The sequence below is a fragment of the Alosa pseudoharengus genome, unplaced genomic scaffold (assembly GCF_046254945.1).
Source record: "Alosa pseudoharengus isolate Yale_2024_CS ecotype anadromous, Long Island Sound unplaced genomic scaffold, YU_APseudo_1.1 YU_APseudo_1.1_scf_15, whole genome shotgun sequence".
Lineage (NCBI taxonomy): Eukaryota > Metazoa > Chordata > Actinopteri > Clupeiformes > Clupeidae > Alosa > Alosa pseudoharengus.
Genome location: NW_027468620.1, coordinates 31,066,260 through 31,090,538, shown reverse-complemented (window position 1 = coordinate 31,090,538; position 24,279 = coordinate 31,066,260). Strand labels below are relative to the sequence as shown.

Below are 24,279 nucleotides of genomic sequence, written 5' to 3'. Positions count from 1 at the left end.
GGGTATGGAGAGGAGCAAATCTTCCATGATAGAATAATGCATCGGCATTGAAATCCTACTCTAATAGACTGCTGAAACCCATTAACATCACGTAGCAGATTAGTGGCCTGACAGCAGAGTGTGGTAAGTTGAAGGAATCCAAATTCCGCCTTCATGTGTTTACATGGGCCAATAGCGCCCTCTAGTGGTGGAATAGGAACTGTTTCAAGGCCATTCATCACGGACCTATGGCAGTCTTTGTTTCAACAAATAAAGTTGTCAAAAACATGCAAGTGTAGGTTTTATTGGTCATGGACCCGAAAATGTGTGCAAGGCAGGATATCTCCACAATGACCTGTAAGATTAGGTCGCATACAGTCAATGACCACGCAAAACAAGAGTACTCTTCCCAAGTTTTTTCCCAAGTTCCGTAGTTTATTTGTCAGCGTATTGTTCAGACTGCTCATGGGTATCTGATATGCTCAAATCATCTCAGGATCATTACAAAGAGAGAAAAACAGAACAACCAACGAAAAAAACTAAAATCTCTGCTGTACAAATCACATCAACCCGAGCACATGCACCCCATCCCACTCTAAACATACACACTCCCCTTCCAAAAGCGTTAAGCATATAATCACTACTTTACAGTGATGATAATAAGACCAAGGTAATATAGTGGTGTTTTTTTTAATTATTATTATTCTCAATATACATATATATTCCTCCACCCAGCAGCAAATACACTCCAGGGCCTTGAGAGAAGACAGCAACAGTTGGGAACAGACGAGGCTGACCAGTTTGTGCAAATGTGCATTCAACTGAGCCATTAAGACTCAGGAAATGACCTTTACAGGACAGAGGTCACAAGAACCACTACAAAAGAGTCTGTTCCCTTTTTTGTTTTGTTCTTAGTAGAAGAAACAAAAGTTGATTTATGTTGGGTCATGGGTTTGGGATGGTTTACAGATGAGCAATGAAACATTTTTATGGAACATAAAAAGCAGGAGTCAAAAACTCAGTCTGAGAGAAGTAGGAAGGTTATAGTAAAGAAGTAGGGTTTCTACATTCTGAAAAACAGAACCGTTGCACACTTTATCTAGAACCGTTTCACAAACATTTGAGCATTTGAGAATAGTGATTCTCAGTCAGAGACCCACTTTCTTTTGTGGGGGAGTCATAATGTTAGCCTAATGTTATACAGTAACAGCTACAAACCAGCGCTTAGCTTTCTGACAGAGATTACAGAGGTGGCATCACATACATGTCAATATGTGAAATGTTATAAACAAGTAAAACACAAACACACAAACAAAGGCACAAACAAGAAAGTCCCTTAGCAGCCAACCGGTGCTTCAGTAGAGTCAGTAACAGGAAAAAAGGCACACACACGCACGCACACATTGTTTTTCAGTGTAAGCATGAATTTTACAGGCGGGGAACAGATATTCCATACGTGGTCTCCTATCAGAGGTCATGCTATCATATGCCATTGCAACCTCTGATTGATATATCGTGTGCAGAAACTGGACATTCTTTGGGAAAAACAGGCGTGAATGGAATGAGCCATGTGGAGGTTATTAACTGATCTTCAGTTAAACTCTTCAGTTACCTCAGAGCACTGAGCTATCTCTGAGAGCAACAGAGTCCTTCAAACCCAGGGAGAGGAGGCTTTCGCGTCACGGATGAGCAACTTGAGGCCTAAACTATTCCGCCTGTTCGTTGAGACACTTCTGTTTACCGCTGTGCGGAATTTCAGGAGACCTCGAAGGTTCAGGGTACCCTGGCAGTCGTCAAGCAGCTGGTCAGTTAAGTAAAGACACAGGTTTCACACTTCAGTAACAAGGCAACCTTGAGGGGGTCACGATGACTGACCCACATGGTGTCCGCAGACAAAACGTAACTGCTTATACAACACTGGAGAGGCACTGAACACATGATCAATCAATATCATGCAGGAGAGGAGACAATGCCATCATGACACTGGAGGCTTAAGAAAAGAAGACATTTCTGTTCTCAAACTGCTATTTGTCGTCAACCCGAAAATAAAAGGTCAGATCTGGCTCCTGATGGGGAGGGAGGCTTACGGGAGAAAGTTTTCAGAGGAACGTTTGGGATGAGGACAGAAAGCAGCATTGAGAGATTTCCCTTTACGTGGCTGCGTTTTGCGGCCTGGACTTTACTGTGGAGGAGCTGACCGGAGGTGACCAGTCAGGACCCAGTCAAATCAAGGCCAAACCAAGCTAGATCAGGGCCAGATCAAGGCCAGACCAAGGCCAAACCAAGCTAGATCAGGGCCACAGTAACTTTGATGAAAGCGTCTGATTCAGGCTGTGTTGACACATTGCAGAGATGACTGCAGCTGAAGACCGTGCCTGTGCTGGCTCTACAGGTCCTCGTACACAACATCGACGTCAGGCACTAACAGGATGACAAACTCATGCACAAACCAAACAAACAAGACACAGCGGGATAGTGGCTAGTTTAATGATCCCATTGGTCCAGCAGCCTGAGTGGACGTGGACTAAATACCTCGTTACTGTTACCTCAAGAAGGATGCAGAGAAAACGCAGACGTCTAATGACACATACAATTCGTTAGTGCTTTACTGGGGTAAGCTAGCTATGAAACAGTGCAAGCCGAAATCAAGATCTTCTATCCCCTTCTGTGAATTCCTTTAGCGCAAAACTCAATAGTAAAGTGCAGACTTATAGCCTGAATTAGCGAATTAGCTACTGGCTAATTCCTTAAATGGCACCAATGCTATTACTTTATGTTAGCATCTCACGCCCCCCTGTGGTCAAAGTAATGTAATGTACGCAATGTCATGTGATGGATCAAAGCATCAAAAAACTCATCTAGCTGCTAGTACCGTTACTTAGCACATATGTTGGGGGAGTTTGGGGTAAAGGTGTACACAGCATCCAAGCCCTTACAAACTTGACTTTTACTACAACAAAGAAAAATGTAGATTTTTTTTTATTCTTTATGAAAAATGCCCAAGAGTGACTGTAACAATATGTTAGGTCTGCAGCAGTGTCTGCCCGTTTACAGTTTTTAGACACTTTTAGGCTAAATGCCACCTTGGGTGTTTGAGGCTGATTAAGTCCCCAGATTGAAATATAAAGCTGCCAATGCTGAGGCAACTGAAATGCCAGCTTAGACTTTCTGAAATCACACAACCTTGCATACAACCGAATATCCATCTGGGTCAAAACTCACTGGTGAAGAACGACTGAAAACACTCAGGGGCTTTTCGGGCGCTGGTCGAGTTACACCAGGATTCGGTGGCTAAATGACCAAACAACGACACGTAACTCCACATTTATGACGAAATAAAATAAGGGGGATACTGTTACGTCTACGCTGGAAACTATACAGCACTAAACATGGACCGAATAATATGCTACATTTAGCAACCCTTTATCGTCATTTAGCACGCGCAAAGACACAGAGCCCAGATCAGAGATAAAATATATACACAGGTGTGATCATATGAGAAGTCCTGAGAATGAGGAAGGAAAAGGACATAAACCAAAGCATGTCTGTCTGTCTGTCTGTCTCTCACACTGTCTGCCTTCAGCGAGCTAGAGCATGCTGTCCCATAGTGACAACTGTGGACAACATCAGCAAATGATGTAAGTTAAGTTCATTTGCATGCCTCAACCATCACAGAGATAATCTTGTTTCTGCGTTTCTGCTACAAGTTAAGGATTTCAGCTTTTACTCGTACATGCAAAATCAACCATGCCGGTGCAGTTATCCTATAGTCCCATAGACTGGTCTACATGTCCATGATAATGTTTTAGTGGCACAATGGCATTGAATAATATTAGTAAGGAGGAGGGAGCTACGGTCCTATAGAATGTGTTCCAGAAATGTGTTCTAGAATTAATGATTTAATGAATGAATTGTCTGGGTATGCAAATGCCTAGTACGGGCTGCTCACTGGAGATTTTGGCACTCTATGGGTCAGAACTGGTCAGAACCCATTGCCCACCTCGGCCAGAGCTCAAATACACATGAAGAAGAGACGTTTACAAACTTATCTGCAATTTTAAAACAACCTCCAGTGAAACCAAGATTTGTCATGTCCATTAGAAGGGTGTGGGGGTAACCGGAGTAGATGGGATAACGAACAAACAAACAACAAAAACAACATAATTGACCATTGAGAGAGAAAGAGAGAAAGAGAGGGGTAGAGGGGGGAGAGAGAGAGACAGACAGAGAGAGAGAGAGAGAGACAGAGAGAGAGAGAGAGAGAGAGAGACAGAGAGAGAGAGTTTCTAGAGCAAACTGGGCAAACATTCATTGGCATGAAGAGAGGACTATCCCCCCCCCCTCCCAAAAACCAAAACAAAAACCACAACAAAAACAGAGTCATAAAAGCGTCCATCAGTCTCCCTCCATCTGCGTCCACGTGTCCATATGTGTAGGTTCACTGTTTTCCAACGAGGAAGAGGAGGATGAAGATGAGGAGGTGATGCCTCTGCACTCAGTTGGGCCACACAGATGTCTCACACACACACACACACACACACACCTCCTACCCCATCACCCTGGCTGTGGGTTTCTGTGTGAGGTCGAGGCCGGGGCGACGGGAGAGAGAGAGAGAGAGAGAGAGAGAGAGAGAGAGAGAGAGAGAGACAGAGAGAGGGGGGGGGGGGGCTTGAGACGAGGGGAAACTCAGAACAGCTGGATCATGGACTCCCTGGCCTTGCCCACACCGATCCACTTCACTGCATGGGGCACAAAGCAGAGGAAGACATGGGTTACAGAGCAACACAACACACACATACACAACACACACACACACACGCACACACACACACACACACACACACACACTCACTCACTCACAAACTCACTCACACACTCACTCACACACTCACTCACACTCTCTCACACACACTCACACACACACACACACACACACACACACACACACACTCACTCACACACTCACTCACACACTCTCACACACACTCTCACACACACTCTCACACACACTCTCACACACACTCTCACACACACACTCTCTCACACACACACACACACACACACACACACACACACACACACACACACACACACACACACACACACACACACACACACACACACTTTTCTTTAGTTCTTGTCAGACTGAGGTCAACATTTGATGTCTTTTCTATTCATATTATAAAGCTATGATTGATCATCCCCCTCCCCCTCCCTTTCTAGAACCCGTCAGGCCTGAGCCTGTCTGAGGTTCTCCATCTTACCAGGCACGCCTAGATGCTCCTCCACGTAGCGGACATACTTCTGAGCGTTCTCCGGGAGTTCCTCGAAGGTCCGCACCGCGGACGTGTCGCTGTTCCAGCCGGGCAAAGTCTCATACTGGACCTCAACCCTGTGAAGCACCTCCTGATTGGCTGTGGATGAAATGATGGACAGGTTGTGGGTCTGCATTCATCGGTTAAACAGTGGGATAAGCTGGAGGGAGTGAATAAGTTGAGGAGTGTGTTTTTTTTATTAGTGTTTAGCATTTGCTTGTGTGCGTGTGTGTGTTCTAGGAAGACGTCTGACCACTAAATGTGTGTGTACTGAGGACAGTAGCTGAAGCCTGCACTGTATGTGTGTGTGTGTGCATGTGTGAGAGTGTGTGTGTGTGTGTGTCTTGAGTTGCTCACCTGGAAAGTGAGGGATGTCTTCTCCATCCACTTTGTAGGCTACGCCCACTTTAATCTCAGCCAGCACGTCCAGAATGTCCAGCTTGGTGAGGGCTAGACTGAGAGAAAAAAACACACAGAGAGCCACTTCACACACACATACACACACCACTGCTACACACACACACTCCTGAAGGCTGCTCTGTTGGTTGGTGTTTTTTTTTTTTTCTGCTCTGGTTCTTTGGTTGGGCATCCAGACTACTGGTAGCGCATGTTGTGCTGTGAGGGGAGTGCCTTTACGGATCCCAGGCACCTATCAGATAGGCTCCATAGGCTTGAGTGTTAATTGGCCTCTGTACTTGCACATGTTGTACCGTGAACGAGTGCCTTTATGGATCCCGGGCACAACATGCAGCATTTTTTTATGACTGCCACAAGCCAATTGTGCATTTTTTTTTGATCGCTCACTGTGGGAAATCCCCTACCTAGAGCACTAGGAATTGAACACCTCTCCTGTGTGTGTCTCAAATGAACTGCCAGAAAGTCAATTAAGCATAAAAAGGATGGTATGGATAGGTATGGTGAAGGCCAGATGGAGCAAGCCACACAGACAAAATCACTTCACTAACACACCACAGCTAAACAAGCACAGTCATGAGGTCAATCTACCACTGACTTTAATTCCTAGTTTTGGATCCAACGCTATACATCCTATATGTGTTCTATAACGTTAACACAAATCCTGAGATCAACAATAACAGACCACGGATAATCAAGAATGGAGTGATTTGTGGTTTTTTGGTTCAAATGACGACTACACTGCCCCCAATAATAACGGCACATTAGGACTCAACCCCAGAGACACAGAAGAGTACTCACGCCGTGAAACCGTTGATCATGTGGGCGTATTTGATGAGCACCAGGTCCAGCCAACCACATCTGCGCTTCCGGCCAGTGGTCACGCCCACCTCCCCGCCTCTCGTTTGGAGCAGCTCGCCGATTTCCTGAGCGTGGGAAAGCAGGCGAGGAAGAGAGTGTGAGAGTGTGTTTGGCATCACAGACAGAATTCCCACTCATGTCCTGTTCTGCTCAGATCTTCCTCACCACAGCCACTTCCTGTTGACCTGCGAGGCAATGAAGTACTTCCTGCGTTAAGGACCTCTAATGTGACAGCAGCCTCGTTTGACTCCATGCAGCTTTTTTTTCCAGATCTGTGCAGCGCTGCATTAAGTCAAATGAGGATGCTGTCACTCTATATAATTAAACATAATTCCACTATCTTAATTAAAAAACCTGAGCTACAATTATTCTAGGACAAGCAATATACTGTAAATCTGATATAAAGAAGATAGGTAATGTACTGTAATGCAGGTAATGTAGGCTGAAGCAGCACTTGTCTAATTACAAATGCTTTAAAGGAGTGTACAAAAATTACAGAATTTGAGCAGAACGCTGTTCTGACAAGGATGCATTTACTCATCTTGGCCACTAGATGGAGCCATTTCCCAACCCTTTCCAAGCTCCTAGGCCACAGCAGGGACACAGGAAGAGGACAAATGGATGTCCCTTGCTTGAGGTGACCACTTTACTCAACTAAACAAGTAAGTTAGACACAACCGCTCATCTGTTTCAGCAACGTGTTTTGCTGCATCGCTCAGTATTCGCCTTAGATTGACCTCTCGCCTGATAGTCATCCCGCCTACTTGGCAATACAACAGTCACTTGCATCTCGTGGCTTGTAAATCGCGTGTAACCCGACCACTCTGGCTGAAAATGAAGCGCAGCTGGTGGATATGTCTTTCTACTGTGCTGCTGGTGTGACCAGCGGTGGTCTGCTATGCCCCGTGTTGGGCTGCAGTGTGTGGTCTGCTATGCCCCGTGTTGGGTACCAGTGTCTGTGGTCTGCTATGCCCCGTGTTGGGTACCAGTGTCTGTGGTCTGCTATGCCCCGTGTTGGGTACCAGTGTCTGTGGTCTGCTATGCCCCGTGTTGGGTACCAGTGTCTGTGGTCTGCTATGCCCCGTGTTGGGTACCAGTGTCTGTGGTTTGCTATGCCCGTGTTGGGCTGCAGTGTGTGGTCTGCTATGCCCCGTGTTGGGTACCAGTGTGTGGTCTGCTATGCCCCGTGTTGGGCTGCAGTGTGTGGTCTGCTATGCCCCGTGTTGGGTACCAGTGTGTGTGGTCTGCGGTGTTCTCTGTTGGGCTGCAGTGTGTGGTCTGTGTTGGGCTGCAGGCTCCCCACCGCCCCTCTCCTAGTCGTCACCCCTACCACTCCCTCATCTTCCTCACCCCTACCAGTTCCCCCTCTTCCTCACCCCTCTTCCTCTCACTCATTTTCATACTCCTCCTCATCCTTGTCTTGCTCTCTCACTCGCTCTCAATCCATTCATCTCTTTGCCCATTCTCTTTCTCTCCCCCACCCTCCCTCCCCCTCCCTCTCTCTCTCCACCTCCCTTCCTCTCTCTCTCTCCACCCTTCCTTCCTCTCTCTCTCTCTCTCTCTCTCTCTCTCTCTCTCTCTCTCTCTCTCTCTCTCTCTCTCTCTCTCTCTCTCTCTCTCTCTCTCTCTCTCTCTCTCTCTCTCTCTCTCTCTCTCTCTCTCTCTCTCTCTCTCTCTCTCTCTCTCTCTCTCTCTCTCTCTCTCTCTCTCTCTCTCTCTCTCTCAAGCAGTCTTCCTTCTTTCTGCCCATCTGTATCCGCTTCTCACCGCCACTCCTCCATTCTCCCTGTTCTTTCTCTTTCCATCAGTTTCACTTTACACACACACACACACACGCACACACACACGCACACGCACACACACACGCACACGCTCGCGCGCACGCCCTCTCTCTCTCTCTCTGCCCCTCTTACGTTGCTCTGTTCTGAGGGGAACGCTCCGATGCCCACGCGGGTGGTGTAGGCCTTGACCACGCCGTACACCTCGCCAACGTTCTGCGGGGGCATGCCCAGCCCCGTGCACACGCCGCCCACCGTGCAGTTGGACGAGGTCACGAAAGGATACGTACCTGCAAACACACACACAGAAATAGAAAAACACACACAAACACACACACACACACACACACACACACACACACACACACACACACACACACACACACACACACACACACACACACACACACACACACACACACACACACACACACACACACACACACACACACACACACACACACACACACACACACACACACACACACACACACACACACAGATGTGAGCCCTGATTGCCTAAATAGCAGAGGGATTTTGCAGGACAGGAACACCCAAGGTCATAGTGCTCTCTGCTTGCACACTCACAGTACAAGCTTAGCTCGTACAGGTCATGCTGGGCAGCTACACAGTGTCCAACGGCTCCTCACCAGAGAGTTGCGCTCCCTAACATCTAGATGGGACGAAATAGTTTTCAACGATGCATTCACGAGTCCATTTATGAAGGCTGCAAGTGCATGAGGGGGTTTGGTTTCAGTTAGGTTGTATTAAGTTTGCTTTCAACAGACAGTCAGAATAAAGCCCAAGACTCTAGTGGGTCAGAACAGGAGAAGACCAACTCTCCATAGGGCAATTGGACTTTTTGTCATATCCATAACGCCAGTGAAATGCCTTGGCATTTGTATGATGTGAATGATAATTCATTTTTTGTGCATTTTTTCTCATGTACAGTACATTCTTCAGCCAAAAATAGCAAATCCTCAAATTTCATGTTATCATTCACATCATACCATACCATCAGATTTTATTAGCGTTATGGATGTTACAAAAAAACGTAATTTTCCATGGAATTGCCCAAGACCAACTCTCCATAATAGAGCCCTTGATATGGTCAAACACAATGCTGTTGGCCTACGGCCTGGGTCTCCGGGCGGCGGAGTGAGCTGACGGCCTCGTGCAGGGATCCTCTTCAGGCCGCACACAGGCGGCCATTGTCCTGCGCTCCCACTGACGCACTCTATCGGGCCCCGGAGAACCACAATCTAGGCCTGTGAGGGAGCCTCTCTGACGGGCTCTATTTCTGTCTGTGGTTCTCTATCACTCTCTCTGTCTCTCCCTCTTTCCATCTCTCATGCGCTCTATAGATTTCTCCATCTCTCTCTCTACCTTTCTCTTATTCTCTTTCCTCCCCCCCTCCAACTTTTCTGTTCTGATCTCTCTCTTTTTCTGCTTTTCATCCTGTCATTATGTCCCTCTCCACATTCTCTCTCCAGCTTTTTCTCTCTCTCTCTCCGTTTCTCTTTCCCCGTCTTCCCCCCACCCAACCTTTTTAATTCCCTCTCTCTTCCCCCTCTTTCTGCCTTTCTTTCTGTCTCTTCCTCTCTATTCCATCTCTCTCTCTCTCTCTCTCCCCCTCTCTCCACATGTCCTTAGGGCCTGGTCCCAATCCCTCTCTCACCAGCACATAAGCAGTCAGATGAAGTGGTCACTTCCTGGTTTTGTGCACGCCTGAGTTGGGCAGCTGCTTCCTGTCTGGGGAGGGAAGGGGCAGCAGAGTGACTGGACTACTCTACACTCCACTCTGCTGCTGCTCTCAGTGACCTGCGTGCATGTCCATCAGACTATGGCATCTCATTTACATCCTTCCTGTATGGGAAAAGAATGGACCTCCGGCTGATTCATAAAAACATATTATTAGATTTGCTGTTTTATGGCCTAGATGCATGTGAAGCTGGATAGGCGCTGAGCCCCAGGGCATAACATCAGCTCTGTGGCCTGTTCCTAGTGGGCATGGGTGGGCATCATTAGCATGGTATTGGGGTTTCATTTAAATCACCATAAATGACCATCTCACTGTCCCTCATAAAGCACCCTTTACTCTGTTTACTTATTCATTTGGCCAATGCTTTCATCCAAACTGAGTATAGTGCTTTTTTATGTTGGACCTACTCTGTGTGTGTGTGTGTGTGTTTGTGTGTGTGTCTTCATTTGGGTACTGGTTGGAGCCCTCCACATCCAAATAATTTGGTCATCTCTCTACGTCTCCAATGTCAGTGTGCTAAGCAGGAGAAAGAGCAACATCCTCCTCCCAGTTTTGACCAGGACTGCAACTCATTGGCCTCAGTGCTCTCAACTGCACTAGTAACACTAACGCCCAATTCACACCAAAGATTCACAACGAAAACCGTTGCAGAAAGGAGTTGCAGCGGTGTGAACTAAATGTTGCATGTCGTTGCCAGCTGTTGCAAGCCGTCGCAAAGCATTCACCATGTCTAGTCGCAGTTGCAAGGTCTTAGAACGTTGCAGCAAATTGCTGGTTTATAGAATGTTGCAGCTCATCTCATCGCGAATCTTTGGTGTGATTTGGGCTTAAGAGCTGCCAGTCGAGAACACTTAGTGATATTTGATGTAGACATAATAAACAGAACTCCAAAGAGAAACAGGAATGTACCGTAGGGCTGAGTACACCTTCACTTGTTACTACAGGAAATTTCAACAATAATACCTCTGTCTGATGATTCATATTCACAAACACATGTATGTCTACACGAGGGTGGAGATTCTGGAGCAGGCATGACCATAGACCTCTGAAGTTTGTCAACAAAAAGGACCCAAAGCTGCCATCTTTGCCCATATAAGGAGATCCGGATCCCCTTATATGGGCAAAGATGGTACCTGGATCTCCTTATATGGGCAACGATGGCAGCTTTTGGGTCCTTTTTGCTAAGCAACCCAGGGATTTCTGGTCAGGCACTGACAGGGGAGACTCACCGAAGTCAATGTCCAGTAAGGCTGCATTGGCCCCTTCTACGAGGATCTTTTTTGGGGGGCCGTGAAGAGCCTCGTGCATGAAGTACACCCCGTCTCTCGCCATGGGCTTCAACCGCTCCACATAAGTCTGGACATTGGACACACACAAAGTAGTTTTTATCATAATAAACATAACTAATTAGTAATGATTACTTTATTCAGCAGTCTGTAAAAGAATAATAATTATGAACTTCCCAAACCACTGTAGAAGAATCCACTACGTTTTCACAGCGGCAGCAGTAACGTTATAACAAACTACCCACCTTGAGCTTCTCAAGCTCCCCGTCGATGTCGATCTCCAGCGTTGGGTACATCGACTTGTACTGCTGCGCCAGGACCTTATACCTGCCAGAGACAACAACAGCACACCGTTTACTCCTGCCACACACACCAGTCACATTTGGTTCAACACCACACCATTTACCCCTGCCACACACACCAGTCACGTTTGGTTCATCAGCACAGCATTGTGAGGATCAGGTGGATACAGTCAGGCTTGAATGGTCAGGGTTCCCACTCTTAAGTCAAATGTGAAATTCCATGACTTTTCCCTGACTTTCGCTAACAAAAATCATGAATATCCATGACTTACTATATAATGAATAGTACAATATACTGACCAATGATTTCAGAGCACCCGCATAGCGGTCAAGAATCTTTTACTTTTTTAGAGCGGAAGATGAATAAATGGGCAGTAAATAAACACTGGATGGAAATATATTTGCATCAATATATTTTGTCAAGTGCATCTAGGTATCTACCTAATCTGCTCCCATTAAGTGTGGTGTCACCCAGGGTTCTACTTTAGGGCCTCTAGTATTTTCTTTATACATGCTTCCCCTGGGCTCCATTTTTAATCAATACAATATTGGATACCACTGCTACGCAGATTTGAGCAACCTTTTTCTTTGTCTCAATGACATTAAGAATTGGATGGCTAACAATTTTTTACAGCTAAAAGACAATAAAACAGAAGTAACCATTTTAGGACCACCAAACACTGTCAACATTGTAAGCAAGGCTCTTGGCCCTCTGTCTGTTAACCATCACAGTGTTGTTAAGAACATAGGTGTTTTCCTAGACTCCTCTTTGACTTTTAATAAGCAAGTCAATAGTGTTGTCAAGGGAAGTCTTTTCTCTCTTCAGTGATTTAGAAATCTTTATCCATGTATTTATTTCTTCAAGGCTTGATTACTGCAACTCATTGTATGTAGGTCTAACTAAATCCACCCTAAATAGACTCCAGCCGGTCCAAAATGCTGCAGCCAGATTGTTAACTGGATCTAAGAAACGTGACCACATATTACCAGTGTTGGCTAAACTGCAATGGCTTCCTGTGGAACACAGAATTAATTTTAATTAAAAAATTCTGCTTTTTGTTTACAAAGCTTTAAATGGCTTAGCACCCCAATATATCTGTGATCTTTTAAATCCTTACTGTCCTCCTAGGCTTCTTGAATCATCTTCCCAGTGTCTTCTTTGTGTTCCTTCTGCTTAAATCTATGATGACAGAGCTTTCTCTGTCTATGCTCCCCAGCTCTGGAATAGTCTTCCTGATGATGTCAAATCCTGCCCCACTGTCAGTAGCTTTAAATTTAACCTAAAGTCCTCTTCTCCCTAGCTAGCTTTTAACACTCCCTGACCCCTTCACCTCTCCCCCAATTTTGTTTGTTTGTTTGTTTGTTTTTTTATGTTCATTAACCCATTTACTCCTAAAATGCCTGCTAAAAACGCCTATAGAATCCTATGGCATTCTAGACTAAATAACCTTATTTCCAGAGGGTTTTCTGAAAACATACTAAAAATTGTCAGCGTCTACCAAAATTTAATATCTAAGCCTCTGTAGCACCTAAAAACATGAAATAAAAAGCATGCTGCGCTACGCAGCATCCAGCGGGAGGGTCAATGTTGCGCTACGCAGCATCCAGCAGGAGGGTCAATGTTGCGTCATGCAGCATCCAGCGCGAATGGGTTAATATTATTATAAGGGCCATCTGTTGTTTTAAGTTTGTTATTTTCCTTACTTTGCCTATTCATATTTTATTATTATGATTATGACAATGATGATGTTAATTATTATTATTATTGTTATTAATATTTTATGTAAAGCACTTTGGTGCCATGCTGTTGCTTTTAAATGTGCTATAAAAATAAATTGACTTCACTTGACAAGTAAATTTTAAACTGCTACAACAAAATTACCTGATGTTCCATGACCAGATTTTATAAAATTACATGATATTCCAGAAATTCCATGACCCGTGGGAACCCTGAATGGTGGAAATGCAAGCAAACTTCCATCCCTACATCAAGGCCTTCAGTGTCAACTGAAGGAGTAGTCTATTATACTAACCCCACTAAGCGTAAAGTTTTACATCAATTGTTATCGTGAACTGCTCCTCACGGTGTCGTTAATAACACGGTAGTGTTTATGCCCAGTTCTGGCTCTGTAAATCAGAAACAAAGACAGCGGGCAAACACTAGCAAACACTATTTTGATTGGCTGTTAACCTCAAATATAATAAAAACAATAGCTAGAAATACAGACCTTACCATTAAGCAGTTTACGCAATGTAGGAATTGCCCTTTTAGGAATTTGCAGTGTACTGGGTAGGGATGTAACGGTATGAAAATTTAACCTCACGATTATAGTGACCAAAATTATCACGGTTTTCGGTACGATCGCGGCATTTTCAAAAGTGTGTTCAATATGTTCAGAAAGCACTGATAGGCCTACACAAGCTGAAATAGTTTCAAAAAGTGTCCCGTTCACTTTTTCCTTGGTCATGTTTAATTGGCTATGTGCTTATAGCTTAACTTACCCTACCATTACTTGAAGTTTGCTATTTCTGTTATTTGGATCCAATAAGTGAGACCAAGGTAAGTGTTCAAAATAAAACTTTAGGCTACTATTTAATGTGGACGCGAATATAAAAAGATGCAGAGTGGCTACATGATACAGTGCACGTTTTGCGGTGAAAATGTTACGCCTTTTAAAATCAGGTGTAGCCTAATCCGAATCGCAGTTAAAACCGTCAATTAGACAACAGAATCAGTAGGGTACCAGTTTTGTTTCATTGTACCAGGCCTACTGTATGTCAAAAGCAGGCTCGGATGAAGCTGGGAAGGATTAAACACACTGTTTCCACACAGCGGTAATCAACCGTGATAATTATGATATTTGAAAAGAAAACGGTAATTGTTATCGTCAACATTTTTATCGCGGTTTACCATTATACCGGTAATCGTTACATCCCTAGTACTGGGTACCCAATTAATCTAAAACCTACGAAAAGGGTTATGCTCCTACCCGTGCCATTACATAGTGCAATCCCAGGTTTTTTGGGCACATTTCACCAATGTCAGATTCTCCATTTTTCTTACTATACAGTCATTGTAGCAACAAAATAAGTTTGAAGCCATTATTTACGGTACACTACCCAAACACTTGGTGGCTATACTGTTTTACACACTGTAGTTTGTAGTTCGATGACGCTATCCAAACACTTGGAGGCTATGCTGTTTTACGCACTGTAGTTTCATGACACTACCCAAACACTTGGATGCTATGCTGTTTTACGCACTGTAGTTTGATGACACTACCCAAACACTTGGAGGCTATGCTATTTTACACACTGTAGTTTGTAGTTTCATGACACTACCCAAACACTTGGAGGCTATGCTGTTTAACACACTGTAGTTTGATGACACTACCCAAACACTTGGAGGCTCTGCTGTTTTACGCACTGTAGTTTCATGACACTACCCAAACACTTGGAGGCTATGCTGTTTTACGCACTGTAGTTTGTAGTTTGATGACACTACCCAAACACTTGGAGGCTATGCTGTTTTACGCACTGTAGTTTGATGACACTACCCAAACACTTGGAGGCTATGCTGTTTAACACACTGTAGTTTGTAGTTTGATGACACTACCCAAACACTTGGAGGCTATGCTGTTTCACACACTGTGGTGTAATGCCACAGACGTTGGGCATGTGAGTACGAGACTTCCTCCTGTACAAGCTCTGCAACCCTCTCTGAAGCCATGCCAGGCAAACTGTGGTGCCGTTGTGGTACTGCTGTGCCACAGCAAAACGGTTGTTTAAGTAAGACAGAGGGCAACACACACACACACACACACCACACACACACACAGCCTGCTGCCAAATCTCACATTCCAGAGATGCCAGCCCCAAACATGTGTCATTCAGTGGCTCTGGGTGAGCGGGTAAACAACTTCAGTGCCAACCACTCCACCTCAACAACCCAACCCCACTGGGTGTCGACATCCCCAGCCAACATAAACTGAATAACTTGGAGAGTGTCGGATGGTGTATTGATACTAATTTGCTTATGTAGTTTTGCAAACATTCACCAAGAATCGGTCCTCATGTCAAGTGCATAAGCTACCCTCTGTGAAGGCATACCACTGTCAAGCCTACACACATTGTGATCCAACATCAACAACAAGGCTACTAAAGAAGAGGAAAAACAAACAAGCAAATAAACTAACAAACAAATAAACAAACTAACAGGAATAAACATACATGTATGGCTGGTGCAACACAAACACACCACCATAGACTAATGCTTTAATGGACCAACGTCATTGAAGTGAACGTAGCATGGAGATGCTAATTCACTAATGCATATCCATTCATTCCTGACATGGGAATGCTAACCTGCTAACAGGTGCCAATGCACATCATTCACGCCTGGTGCTTCACGGGAGATAAGAGGACCGATCATGTGGAGAGGGAGAAGGTTCATCGGAGCACACAGAGATGGCTTTTAAATGTGATCATTGTAGAGCACAGCAATAGACTTCTGTGTCTTCGTCAAAGTCCCCCAGTCCTAACCCCTCTTTCTAATTAATTTGGTGAAGGAACGATGGTCTCTCCCATTCCTCCATCCTCCTATCGTTCCTTCACCAAATTAATTAGAAGGAGGGGTTAGGACTGGAGGGAGGGGCTAAGACTGGAGGGAGGGGTTAGGACTGGAGGGAGGAAGGAAGAAGGGAGGGAGGACAGACAAAAAGACAGATGAGAAAACCCCCATGGATTGTGTTCGTCATAGCTAGGTTCTCTTACAGGGAGGCTACTCCGGGCGCGTAACTGAAGCACTCGTTCGCGATGTGCAAAAATAGTTTTAGAAGACTGGTCTATTTTTTCAAGCGTACAGTAATTTCCTGTGTATTAGCCGAATTGCGTATAAGCCTCAGGATAGTGTTTTATGCAAATTAAAAAAACGTACCAGGTGTTGCAGCAGACGCAACGCGAACAGAACATTTAAGTTACGTGCCAGGTGTAGCCTCCCAGTTAAAGAGATGCTAGCGAATGTGAGACACATTACTTAATCCATATCAGGAATATTATAATACTTAAGTTATTATATTTATTATATTATATTATAATAAATGGATGGATTATTATATTATTATATTTATTTATTATCCTATAATAAATGGATAGATTATCAACACCACATTATAATACTTAAGTTATTATATTTATTATATTATATTATAATAAATGGATGGATTATTATATTATTATATTTATTTATTATCCTATAATAAATGGATACACTGCAAAAACTGCTTATCTAACAAAATCTAACCAAGTGTTATTAATCTTATATCAAGATAAGAAAAACTAGTTGGTATTGTTTTCAGTATAAAGAGACTTACCTAGCGCTTTGTTGTGAAATCATTTGACTTAATTTAAAAAATAATTCACTTATTTTAAGACATCTTATCTTGAAAACAAGCAAATTTGTCTGCCAGTGCGTTAAGCAAATTTGTCCTAAAAACAAGCAAATTTGTCTGCCAGTGCGTTGAGCAAATTTGTCTTAATAAGACTCCTTAAAATAAGTTAAAGTCTTCTTAAATTAAGTCAAAATGATATTTTGAGAGGGCTCTAGGTAAGTCTTTTCATACTAAAAACTAGATTTTAGATTTAAAATTAGATTTTTTAATCTTAATATAAGATCAATAACACTTGGTTAGAATTTATTTTTTGCAGTGTAGATTATCAACACCACAGTTCGGTCTTCCACATACATGTAAATGGGTGGAACTGTGCGTGTGCATGTTCGTGTGAGGGAGGATGTGTGTTGTTGGTGTACCTGTAGTTAGATGTGGAAAAGTGTGTGTGTGTGTGTGTGTTTTTGAGGGGATGGTGTGTATATGTGTTGTGTGAGTAAGGGTGTGTAAAGTGATTCTGATGGGTTATCCTCTGTATGTGTGTGTGTGTTTGCACGTACGTGAGAGTGTGTGTGGCCGTTTTGGCCACCATGTTGCCTCTCCCCAACAAAAGCAACAGTGTCTACTGTTGAGACATGTCTCGGTCTCACACGCACACCTGTCATATCTACCTGGGACTGCAGGATCTCTGGGCCCGTCAAGACAGGAGTGTGTGCGCACAGGTTACATGCTTACCATTTCTGTATGGTGTGTGTGTGTTTGTGTGTGTGTGTGAGTATGGGACATATGTTGTGAGTGTTGTAAGTATGTGTATATGTGTGTGTGTGTTTATGTGTGCCTGTATATATGTGTGTATGTGTGTGTGTAACTTTGATAGAAGAATGATGTGTGGGGTTGTGGACAATGTGTTAAAATGGGTGTGCCATGTGTGTGTTATGTGTGTGCGAGAGTCAGCAGGGGCATGAGGTGTACATTGTATTTGGAGTTGTGTGTGCATGATGTGTTAAAGGTGCTTTTTGTCTGTGTGTGTGTGTGCGTGCATATGTGCGTGCGTGCATGTGTGTGTGTGTGTGTGTGTGTGTGTTTGTACTGTATGTATGTGTTATGTGTGTGTGTGAAGTGTATGTGTGTGTGTGAAGTGTTTGTGTGTGTGGTGTGTGTGTGTGTGTGTGTGTGTGTGTGTGTGGTGATCATAGCCTCACACACCTCTCGGAGAAGTCTTGGAAGTCAGACAGCAGGTCGCATATCCTGAGCCCACTGCGTGCAGCTTTGGCCGAGTACACTGGACCGATGCCCTTCTTCGTTGTCCCCAGACTATCAACAAAACAGCAGACAAGGACAACGCTTTAGACATGCTAACAACACAATGCTTTAGACATGCTAATAACACAAATCATTCATTCACACAACTTATGCATTTGTTTTGTTTCTTCTCAACCAGAAAGTGAGAGCAGAGGTTTACAAATGTCATATGGGTGTCACTAGACAGATAGATTATACAGTGAAGGCATGTGAGTGATTCTAGTATGCGTGCGTGTGTGTTTGTGTGTGTGTGTGTGTGTATGTGTGTTTTCATTTATTACTCATCCTCTTTTCATAATACATTGTGACACACACTCACTTTCCAGGCTGCATTTCTCAATGTCATTCCAGAAGGAAGGATCGTCATGGAAAGTTTCTCAATACAGCTGAAGAATTTCCAGCTCCAAAAACCCTTCCGTAATCAAGAGCATGTGCTCCACAAACGCATGTGTTGCAAGTCAGACGGAGGGAATGTGAGAACCAATACTGGAATTCTGAGGAGACGTGGGGCTGTGCAATCCATCCACAATCCTGCCATAGACTAGCATGTGTGTGTGTGTGTGTGAGAAGACACCAATGTAACCAATGTCCGGTCTATGTTGACTTTGAAACGGTCTTGTTTTTCCATCACAATGATGCGACCTCTCCCTACCTGTCTTGAGTCAGGTATGTCGGGCTGTGTGCACACCTGCCTGAGTGAATGGCTGGCTTGCGCATAATTACTGTGTAGTGGGTGAGAGGGCACTGCCCCTGGGCCTCTGGGCTGAGTTTCCCAACAGTCCTTTATGTAATGATGCATGAATCAGCACCCACAGCGGTGGAATGGGAGGTGAAGGGAGAGTGACTGGGAACCGCATGGAGACACACCCGCTTCTCACGTGTGTGTGTGTGTGTGTGTGTGAGTGAATGGAAAAGTACAGCTGGATCTTTGCAGGTCAGTCCAGTAGAACAGACTCGTGCTCATGTGCCAGAGGGATACAGTACAGGCACCAATCAGGTCTTGTGCGGGGGAGATGAGGACTTACTGGTTGGGTTAGTGGAGCGAGAGAGAGACAGAGAGAGAGAGAGATGGAGAGAGATATGTTGGAGGCTAGTGAGTCATTCTGGAAGGACAGGTGCCTAAGGGACTCATTCAGAATGGTGATGGGGTGGGGTGAGGTGTGTGTGTGTGTGTACGTGTGTGTGTATGTGTGGCTAGAGGGGTGTGCTGTGGATCTGACTGCATCCAAGACTCTTAAGCCCAGCTGCATCTCAATCCTTATGGAAACACATCACATATAATCATGAGTAATACCATAACCATGTAAACTAATCATGGACACACTGCATTTGAGTTTGATATATTACAACTGAAACTCTGTACCATTAACGTATCTTACTGATGTCGATACACTGGACTCATTCATTTAGGGCACAGGAAATTACTCCTCTTATCGCCACTCTGTGTGTGTGTGTGTGTGTGTGTGTGTGTAGATACACTGGACTCATTTATTTAGGGCTCTATGGGACACAAGATGGCGGACATGGGCCTCAGGAGCGCTCAGGATCAGACGAGGAGGACTGGACTGGCCTGTTTTTTATGTGTGTGTGTGTGTGTGTGTGTGTGTGTGTGTGTGTGTGGATGTGTGTGCGTGCTTGCATGCGTGCGTGTGCGTGTGTGTGTGTGTGTGTGTGTGTGTGTGTGTGTGTGAAAAAGCTTACTTCTTTCCTGCTTGCTGTTGCCTCTGTTGCTCTTGAACCCCATCGACTGCTTGGTGGAAGTCAAACACTGCAGAAACAAAGAGAGGGTCAGAGAGGGTACATTTAATAGAGAGAGAAAGGCATCAGAGAGGGACTCATACAGATATGCATAGAGCAACCATTAGCTTCAACTAGTCTCCGCAAACTGTTCTGCTGCTAACCTGTTGGCTTCTCAGAGCAGCTGCTAGCCTGTAGGAGCTCCTGCTAGCTTCTCAGAGTGGCTGCTAACCTATGGGAGGTCCTGCTAGCTTTTCAAAGTGGCTGCTAGCCTGTAGGAGCTCCTGCTAGCTTCTCAGAGTGACTACTAAGCTGTAGAAGCTCCTGCTAGCTTCTCAAAGTGGCTACTAAGCTGTAGGAGCTCCTGCTAGCTTCTCAGAGTGGCTACTAAGCTGTAGGAGCTCCTGCTAGCTTCTCAGAGTGGCTCTGTGATTGATAATGACTGACTGACTATTATTTTGTTACATGCTTCAAATGTAAAGCACTTTGAGCTGCATTCTGTGTATGAAAGGTGCTATACAAATAAAGCTTATTATTATTATTATTATTATTATACTAAGCTGTAGGAGCTCCTGCTAGCTTCTCAGAGTGGCTACTAAGCTGTAGGAGCTCCTGCTAGCTTCTCAGAGTGGCTACTAAGCTGTAGGAGCTCTCCTGCTAGCATCTCTGAGCATTTGCTAGACTGGGCATTGGCCTTCCTGCCAGCCTGCGGGAGCTGCATGGGGTGTGGCAGCTCTGTGGGCAGGCCAGGGTTCTTACACCTTAGTTAAGATCAAATTCACCTTTCAAGGACTTTCCAGGCCCAATATCCTCAAATTCAAGGACCTAATGTGTTAATAAATTTCAAACGCGGGCATGGTTAAATCATGTTACCTCAACAGACCAAGGATACCTTGTTTTCTTTTAGGTCATATGACAGATGGTAGGCCTATTCTATTTTTCATGTTTGTATTTTGCATAAAACTGAGCTGAAATAAACTTTTCCTAAACAAGTTAAACTTGTTATCATGAACCTGTTGGTTTATTCATCAATATGTTAAATTAAATATTTGGGCAACAAACACTATACACGCGAAACACGCAGAAATCACACTGGCCGTGTAGTTTTAACCAACGTAAATCAGGCATACGTGTAGGATATCGACAAAAGTGGTGGTGAAATAATGGAAACATGGTTAATAAGCGGACGGAATTGTATGGAATTTTTTCCTCAAAAATAAATTCTAGGACTTCCATTTATTTATGTCTGTTTTCAAAAACTTTCAAGGGCCTTGAATTTTCCCCCCCAGATTTTTACAAACTTTCAAGGATTTCAAGGACCTGTGGGAGCCCTGGCAGGCTAGTTTTGCGCCTGCCCGTGAGAATGACCAGAGTCGAGGCCCCAGCCCACGCAGTCAGCAGCTTCCCTACATGGGCACGTTTAAAAGGTCAAGGAAATAGCTCCTCCTTCACACTCATTCACACAAGGGGATGGATACACTCAAGAGGTCCCTGATGGGGATGTGTGCATAACAAGACACATGCTCACACACATGCACACATAGATTTTTAAAAATGTGCTTCCATTACCGGTATTCACTTCGGAGACACAATTAATTTGCCAGTGGTTGCACCTACCTGTTGCTGTACAGTACATAAAAACTCCAAAACATGACATATAACCGTCAACAACAGCTGCACTCCAAAGTTCATTTCTTCATGCATGACTGTGACTATGGTCTGCACACAGCATCTCTGTGCCGCTAGAGCATCTCACACACAGAAAAGCGCGCACACACACACACACGCACACACACACATAGATCAGGACTCCTGACACCAGCTGCATTATGGGTTACGAGTTAGAACTGGTGGCTTCTCAAAATCATATTTGCCTGATTTAATTATAGCCAATTTCAGATATTTTTCCATTTCACTTTCAAATCTTTCATCTCAGAGATGTAAATATGAAAAACGATCAGCATAAGGAGGGTAGGAGGATGCTTCCTCAGGTGCCCATTTGATTTTGTTCCCCATCAAAGCAAATATAGACCAAGCCCAAGGAGTTAGGGACACAAAAGATCGACCTGGGTAATATTTCCTTCACATTTGGAGGTTGGAAAAATGCAACTTTGACAAGGTTAATTTGTTTTTATGTACGATTTATTTTTAACCCTTATTCTGTTCCTGTCCAACAGCTCATGAAAGCGCTGGTCGATAATGACCACTGGGAAATGAAAGAGACACTAGTGTTCAATAATAGCAACCATGGATCCTGAACAACGCAACCTTTGGGAAGTGCAGCACCCACTGGATTTGGCCACGTCAATATTTTCTCCGACCTCTTTTCAAATAATTCCCTTCACAAAACAACCTTTTGGCCAAAGATCGTCTGATTAAATCCCCACGCAGATAGCCAAACACGCAAGTCTAGGCTAAAGCTTTTTGCAAGACAACTTCAAACTAATGGCACAAGCTTTGTTTTGTGGTCTCTGGTTGCGTCCACAGCCCCACAGGCTAGCGGCCGCTGTGTTCTGTGCTGAGAGCTTCGTCCCCGTATCCATGTGACTGACAATAAGAGTGACTACAAGAAAGTTTATCTGGGGCGGGGGTAAAGGACGAGAGAGAAACAGGAAGAGCTAGAGAGAGATTAGATCTGTCTGGAGACAGAACAAATAAACAAACAAACAAATCAACACAGGTTTTCAGCATAGAAGAGGCACATGTACTGTAAGAGAGGCCAGCAAGTCAGCCTTCTGAGCCTGTCATACTGACACACTGGTCCCTAGTCAACCTTCTGAGCCTATTTTACAGACACACTGGTTCTAAGTCAACCTTCTGAGCCTATTTTACAGACACACTGGTCCTAAGTCAACCTTCTGAGCCTATTTTACAGACACACTGGTCCCTAGTCAACCTTCTGAGCCTATTTTACAGACACACTGGTCCTAAGTCAACCTTCTGAGCCTAAGCAATACAATACAATTAAGCTGAATTCAAGTGTGTGTATTCAAGTTGAACTATGGCTCGTGTTTCCTCCCTCTCTCTCTGTGTTTGTGTGTGTGTGTGTGTGGTTGTGTGTGTTTTTCAACAGCAGTCAAATCACAATAGTGTCAAATAAACCTATAGAAAGAAGAAACCTTTCACACACACAAACAAACAGACAGACTGAGAGAGAGAAAGAGAGAGACAGACAGACAGAGAAAGAGAGAAAGACTGAGAGAGAGAGAGATAAAGAGAGAGCTATATTACCAATGTGTGCTCTGTCGGAGATGATCAGCCTCTTCTCCCATCCCTCAAGACCTGCAAATACACACAACATCTTAGAGTCAGTAGAGACACACAGTCTAAATCATATCTCTACTTACTATTTTACATGTACACACACACACACACACACTCTCTCTCTCTTTCCTCTACCAAGTCTTTTTTACGTCAATAGACACACAGTCTAAATCGTAACACACACACACACACACACACACACACACACACACACACACACACACACACTCTTCTGTGAGGGAAGATGGCAGACATACCTTTTCCTTTGCGTTCATTCTTTGCAGCCTCTTCAAAGAGGCCTGGGAGGTGAATAACGACACCATTACCTGTAAGAAACAGAGGGAAGGGTTCACTCACACACGAATGCCTTTAAAAAATAACATCGCATTACATACTTTCCATATTACCAACATGTGTTATGAGGATAATATCATTAGGCCCACAACACCCAATACAACTTCTTTAATACAGTAAGCTCATCACGACTAGGATACAAAGTAATCAGTGTTTAAAACTCGGCAAAAGCGGTAGATTTTCTATTGTTTGGTATAGTCGGAGGCAGCACTGCTCTACTGATGTGGGAGCTGATGGGAATTTAGCTGCTTCAATTTTTAGCACGGAACACAATGCCCATCAGAGTTGGTTTATGTATCCTAGGAACCTTTCAGGCACGCTGACCCATTAGGGGTTTGCACCGACGTCGGCCATATTGGCGATAGTCAGTGAATGAAGTACAATGGAGTATTATGCACTTTGGATATCTTACGTGATTGTAGCCGTGTCTAAACAACAGAAAAGCTCATCAAAATGCGTCTAAGATGCAAAGGCATATAGGGCAGGACTTGGACCACAAGAAAAGGTGCGATATTTCGAGAAATTACGGATTACTGGC

The 24,279-nt window shown here is 44.3% G+C and overlaps 1 protein-coding gene across 1 annotated transcript in view; it reads right to left on the bottom strand.

Annotated features, from left to right (window-relative positions):
• Positions 1-380: 380 nt before the first annotated feature.
• The window catches only part of adss2 (adenylosuccinate synthase 2), a 42,436-nt gene continuing 18,537 nt past the window's right edge, over positions 381-24,279 (bottom strand). The window contains exons 3-13 of the mRNA XM_076286238.1: positions 23,645-23,713; positions 23,355-23,405; positions 20,088-20,154; positions 18,291-18,398; positions 11,641-11,722; positions 11,339-11,465; positions 8,483-8,637; positions 6,510-6,634; positions 5,652-5,749; positions 5,244-5,393; positions 381-4,718 (exon numbers count right to left, since the gene is read on the bottom strand). Of these exons, the coding sequence (XP_076142353.1) occupies positions 4,666-4,718; positions 5,244-5,393; positions 5,652-5,749; positions 6,510-6,634; positions 8,483-8,637; positions 11,339-11,465; positions 11,641-11,722; positions 18,291-18,398; positions 20,088-20,154; positions 23,355-23,405; positions 23,645-23,713 (1,085 nt within the window). The 3' untranslated portion in view covers positions 381-4,665. The remainder of the gene's footprint in view (positions 4,719-5,243; positions 5,394-5,651; positions 5,750-6,509; positions 6,635-8,482; positions 8,638-11,338; positions 11,466-11,640; positions 11,723-18,290; positions 18,399-20,087; positions 20,155-23,354; positions 23,406-23,644; positions 23,714-24,279) is intronic.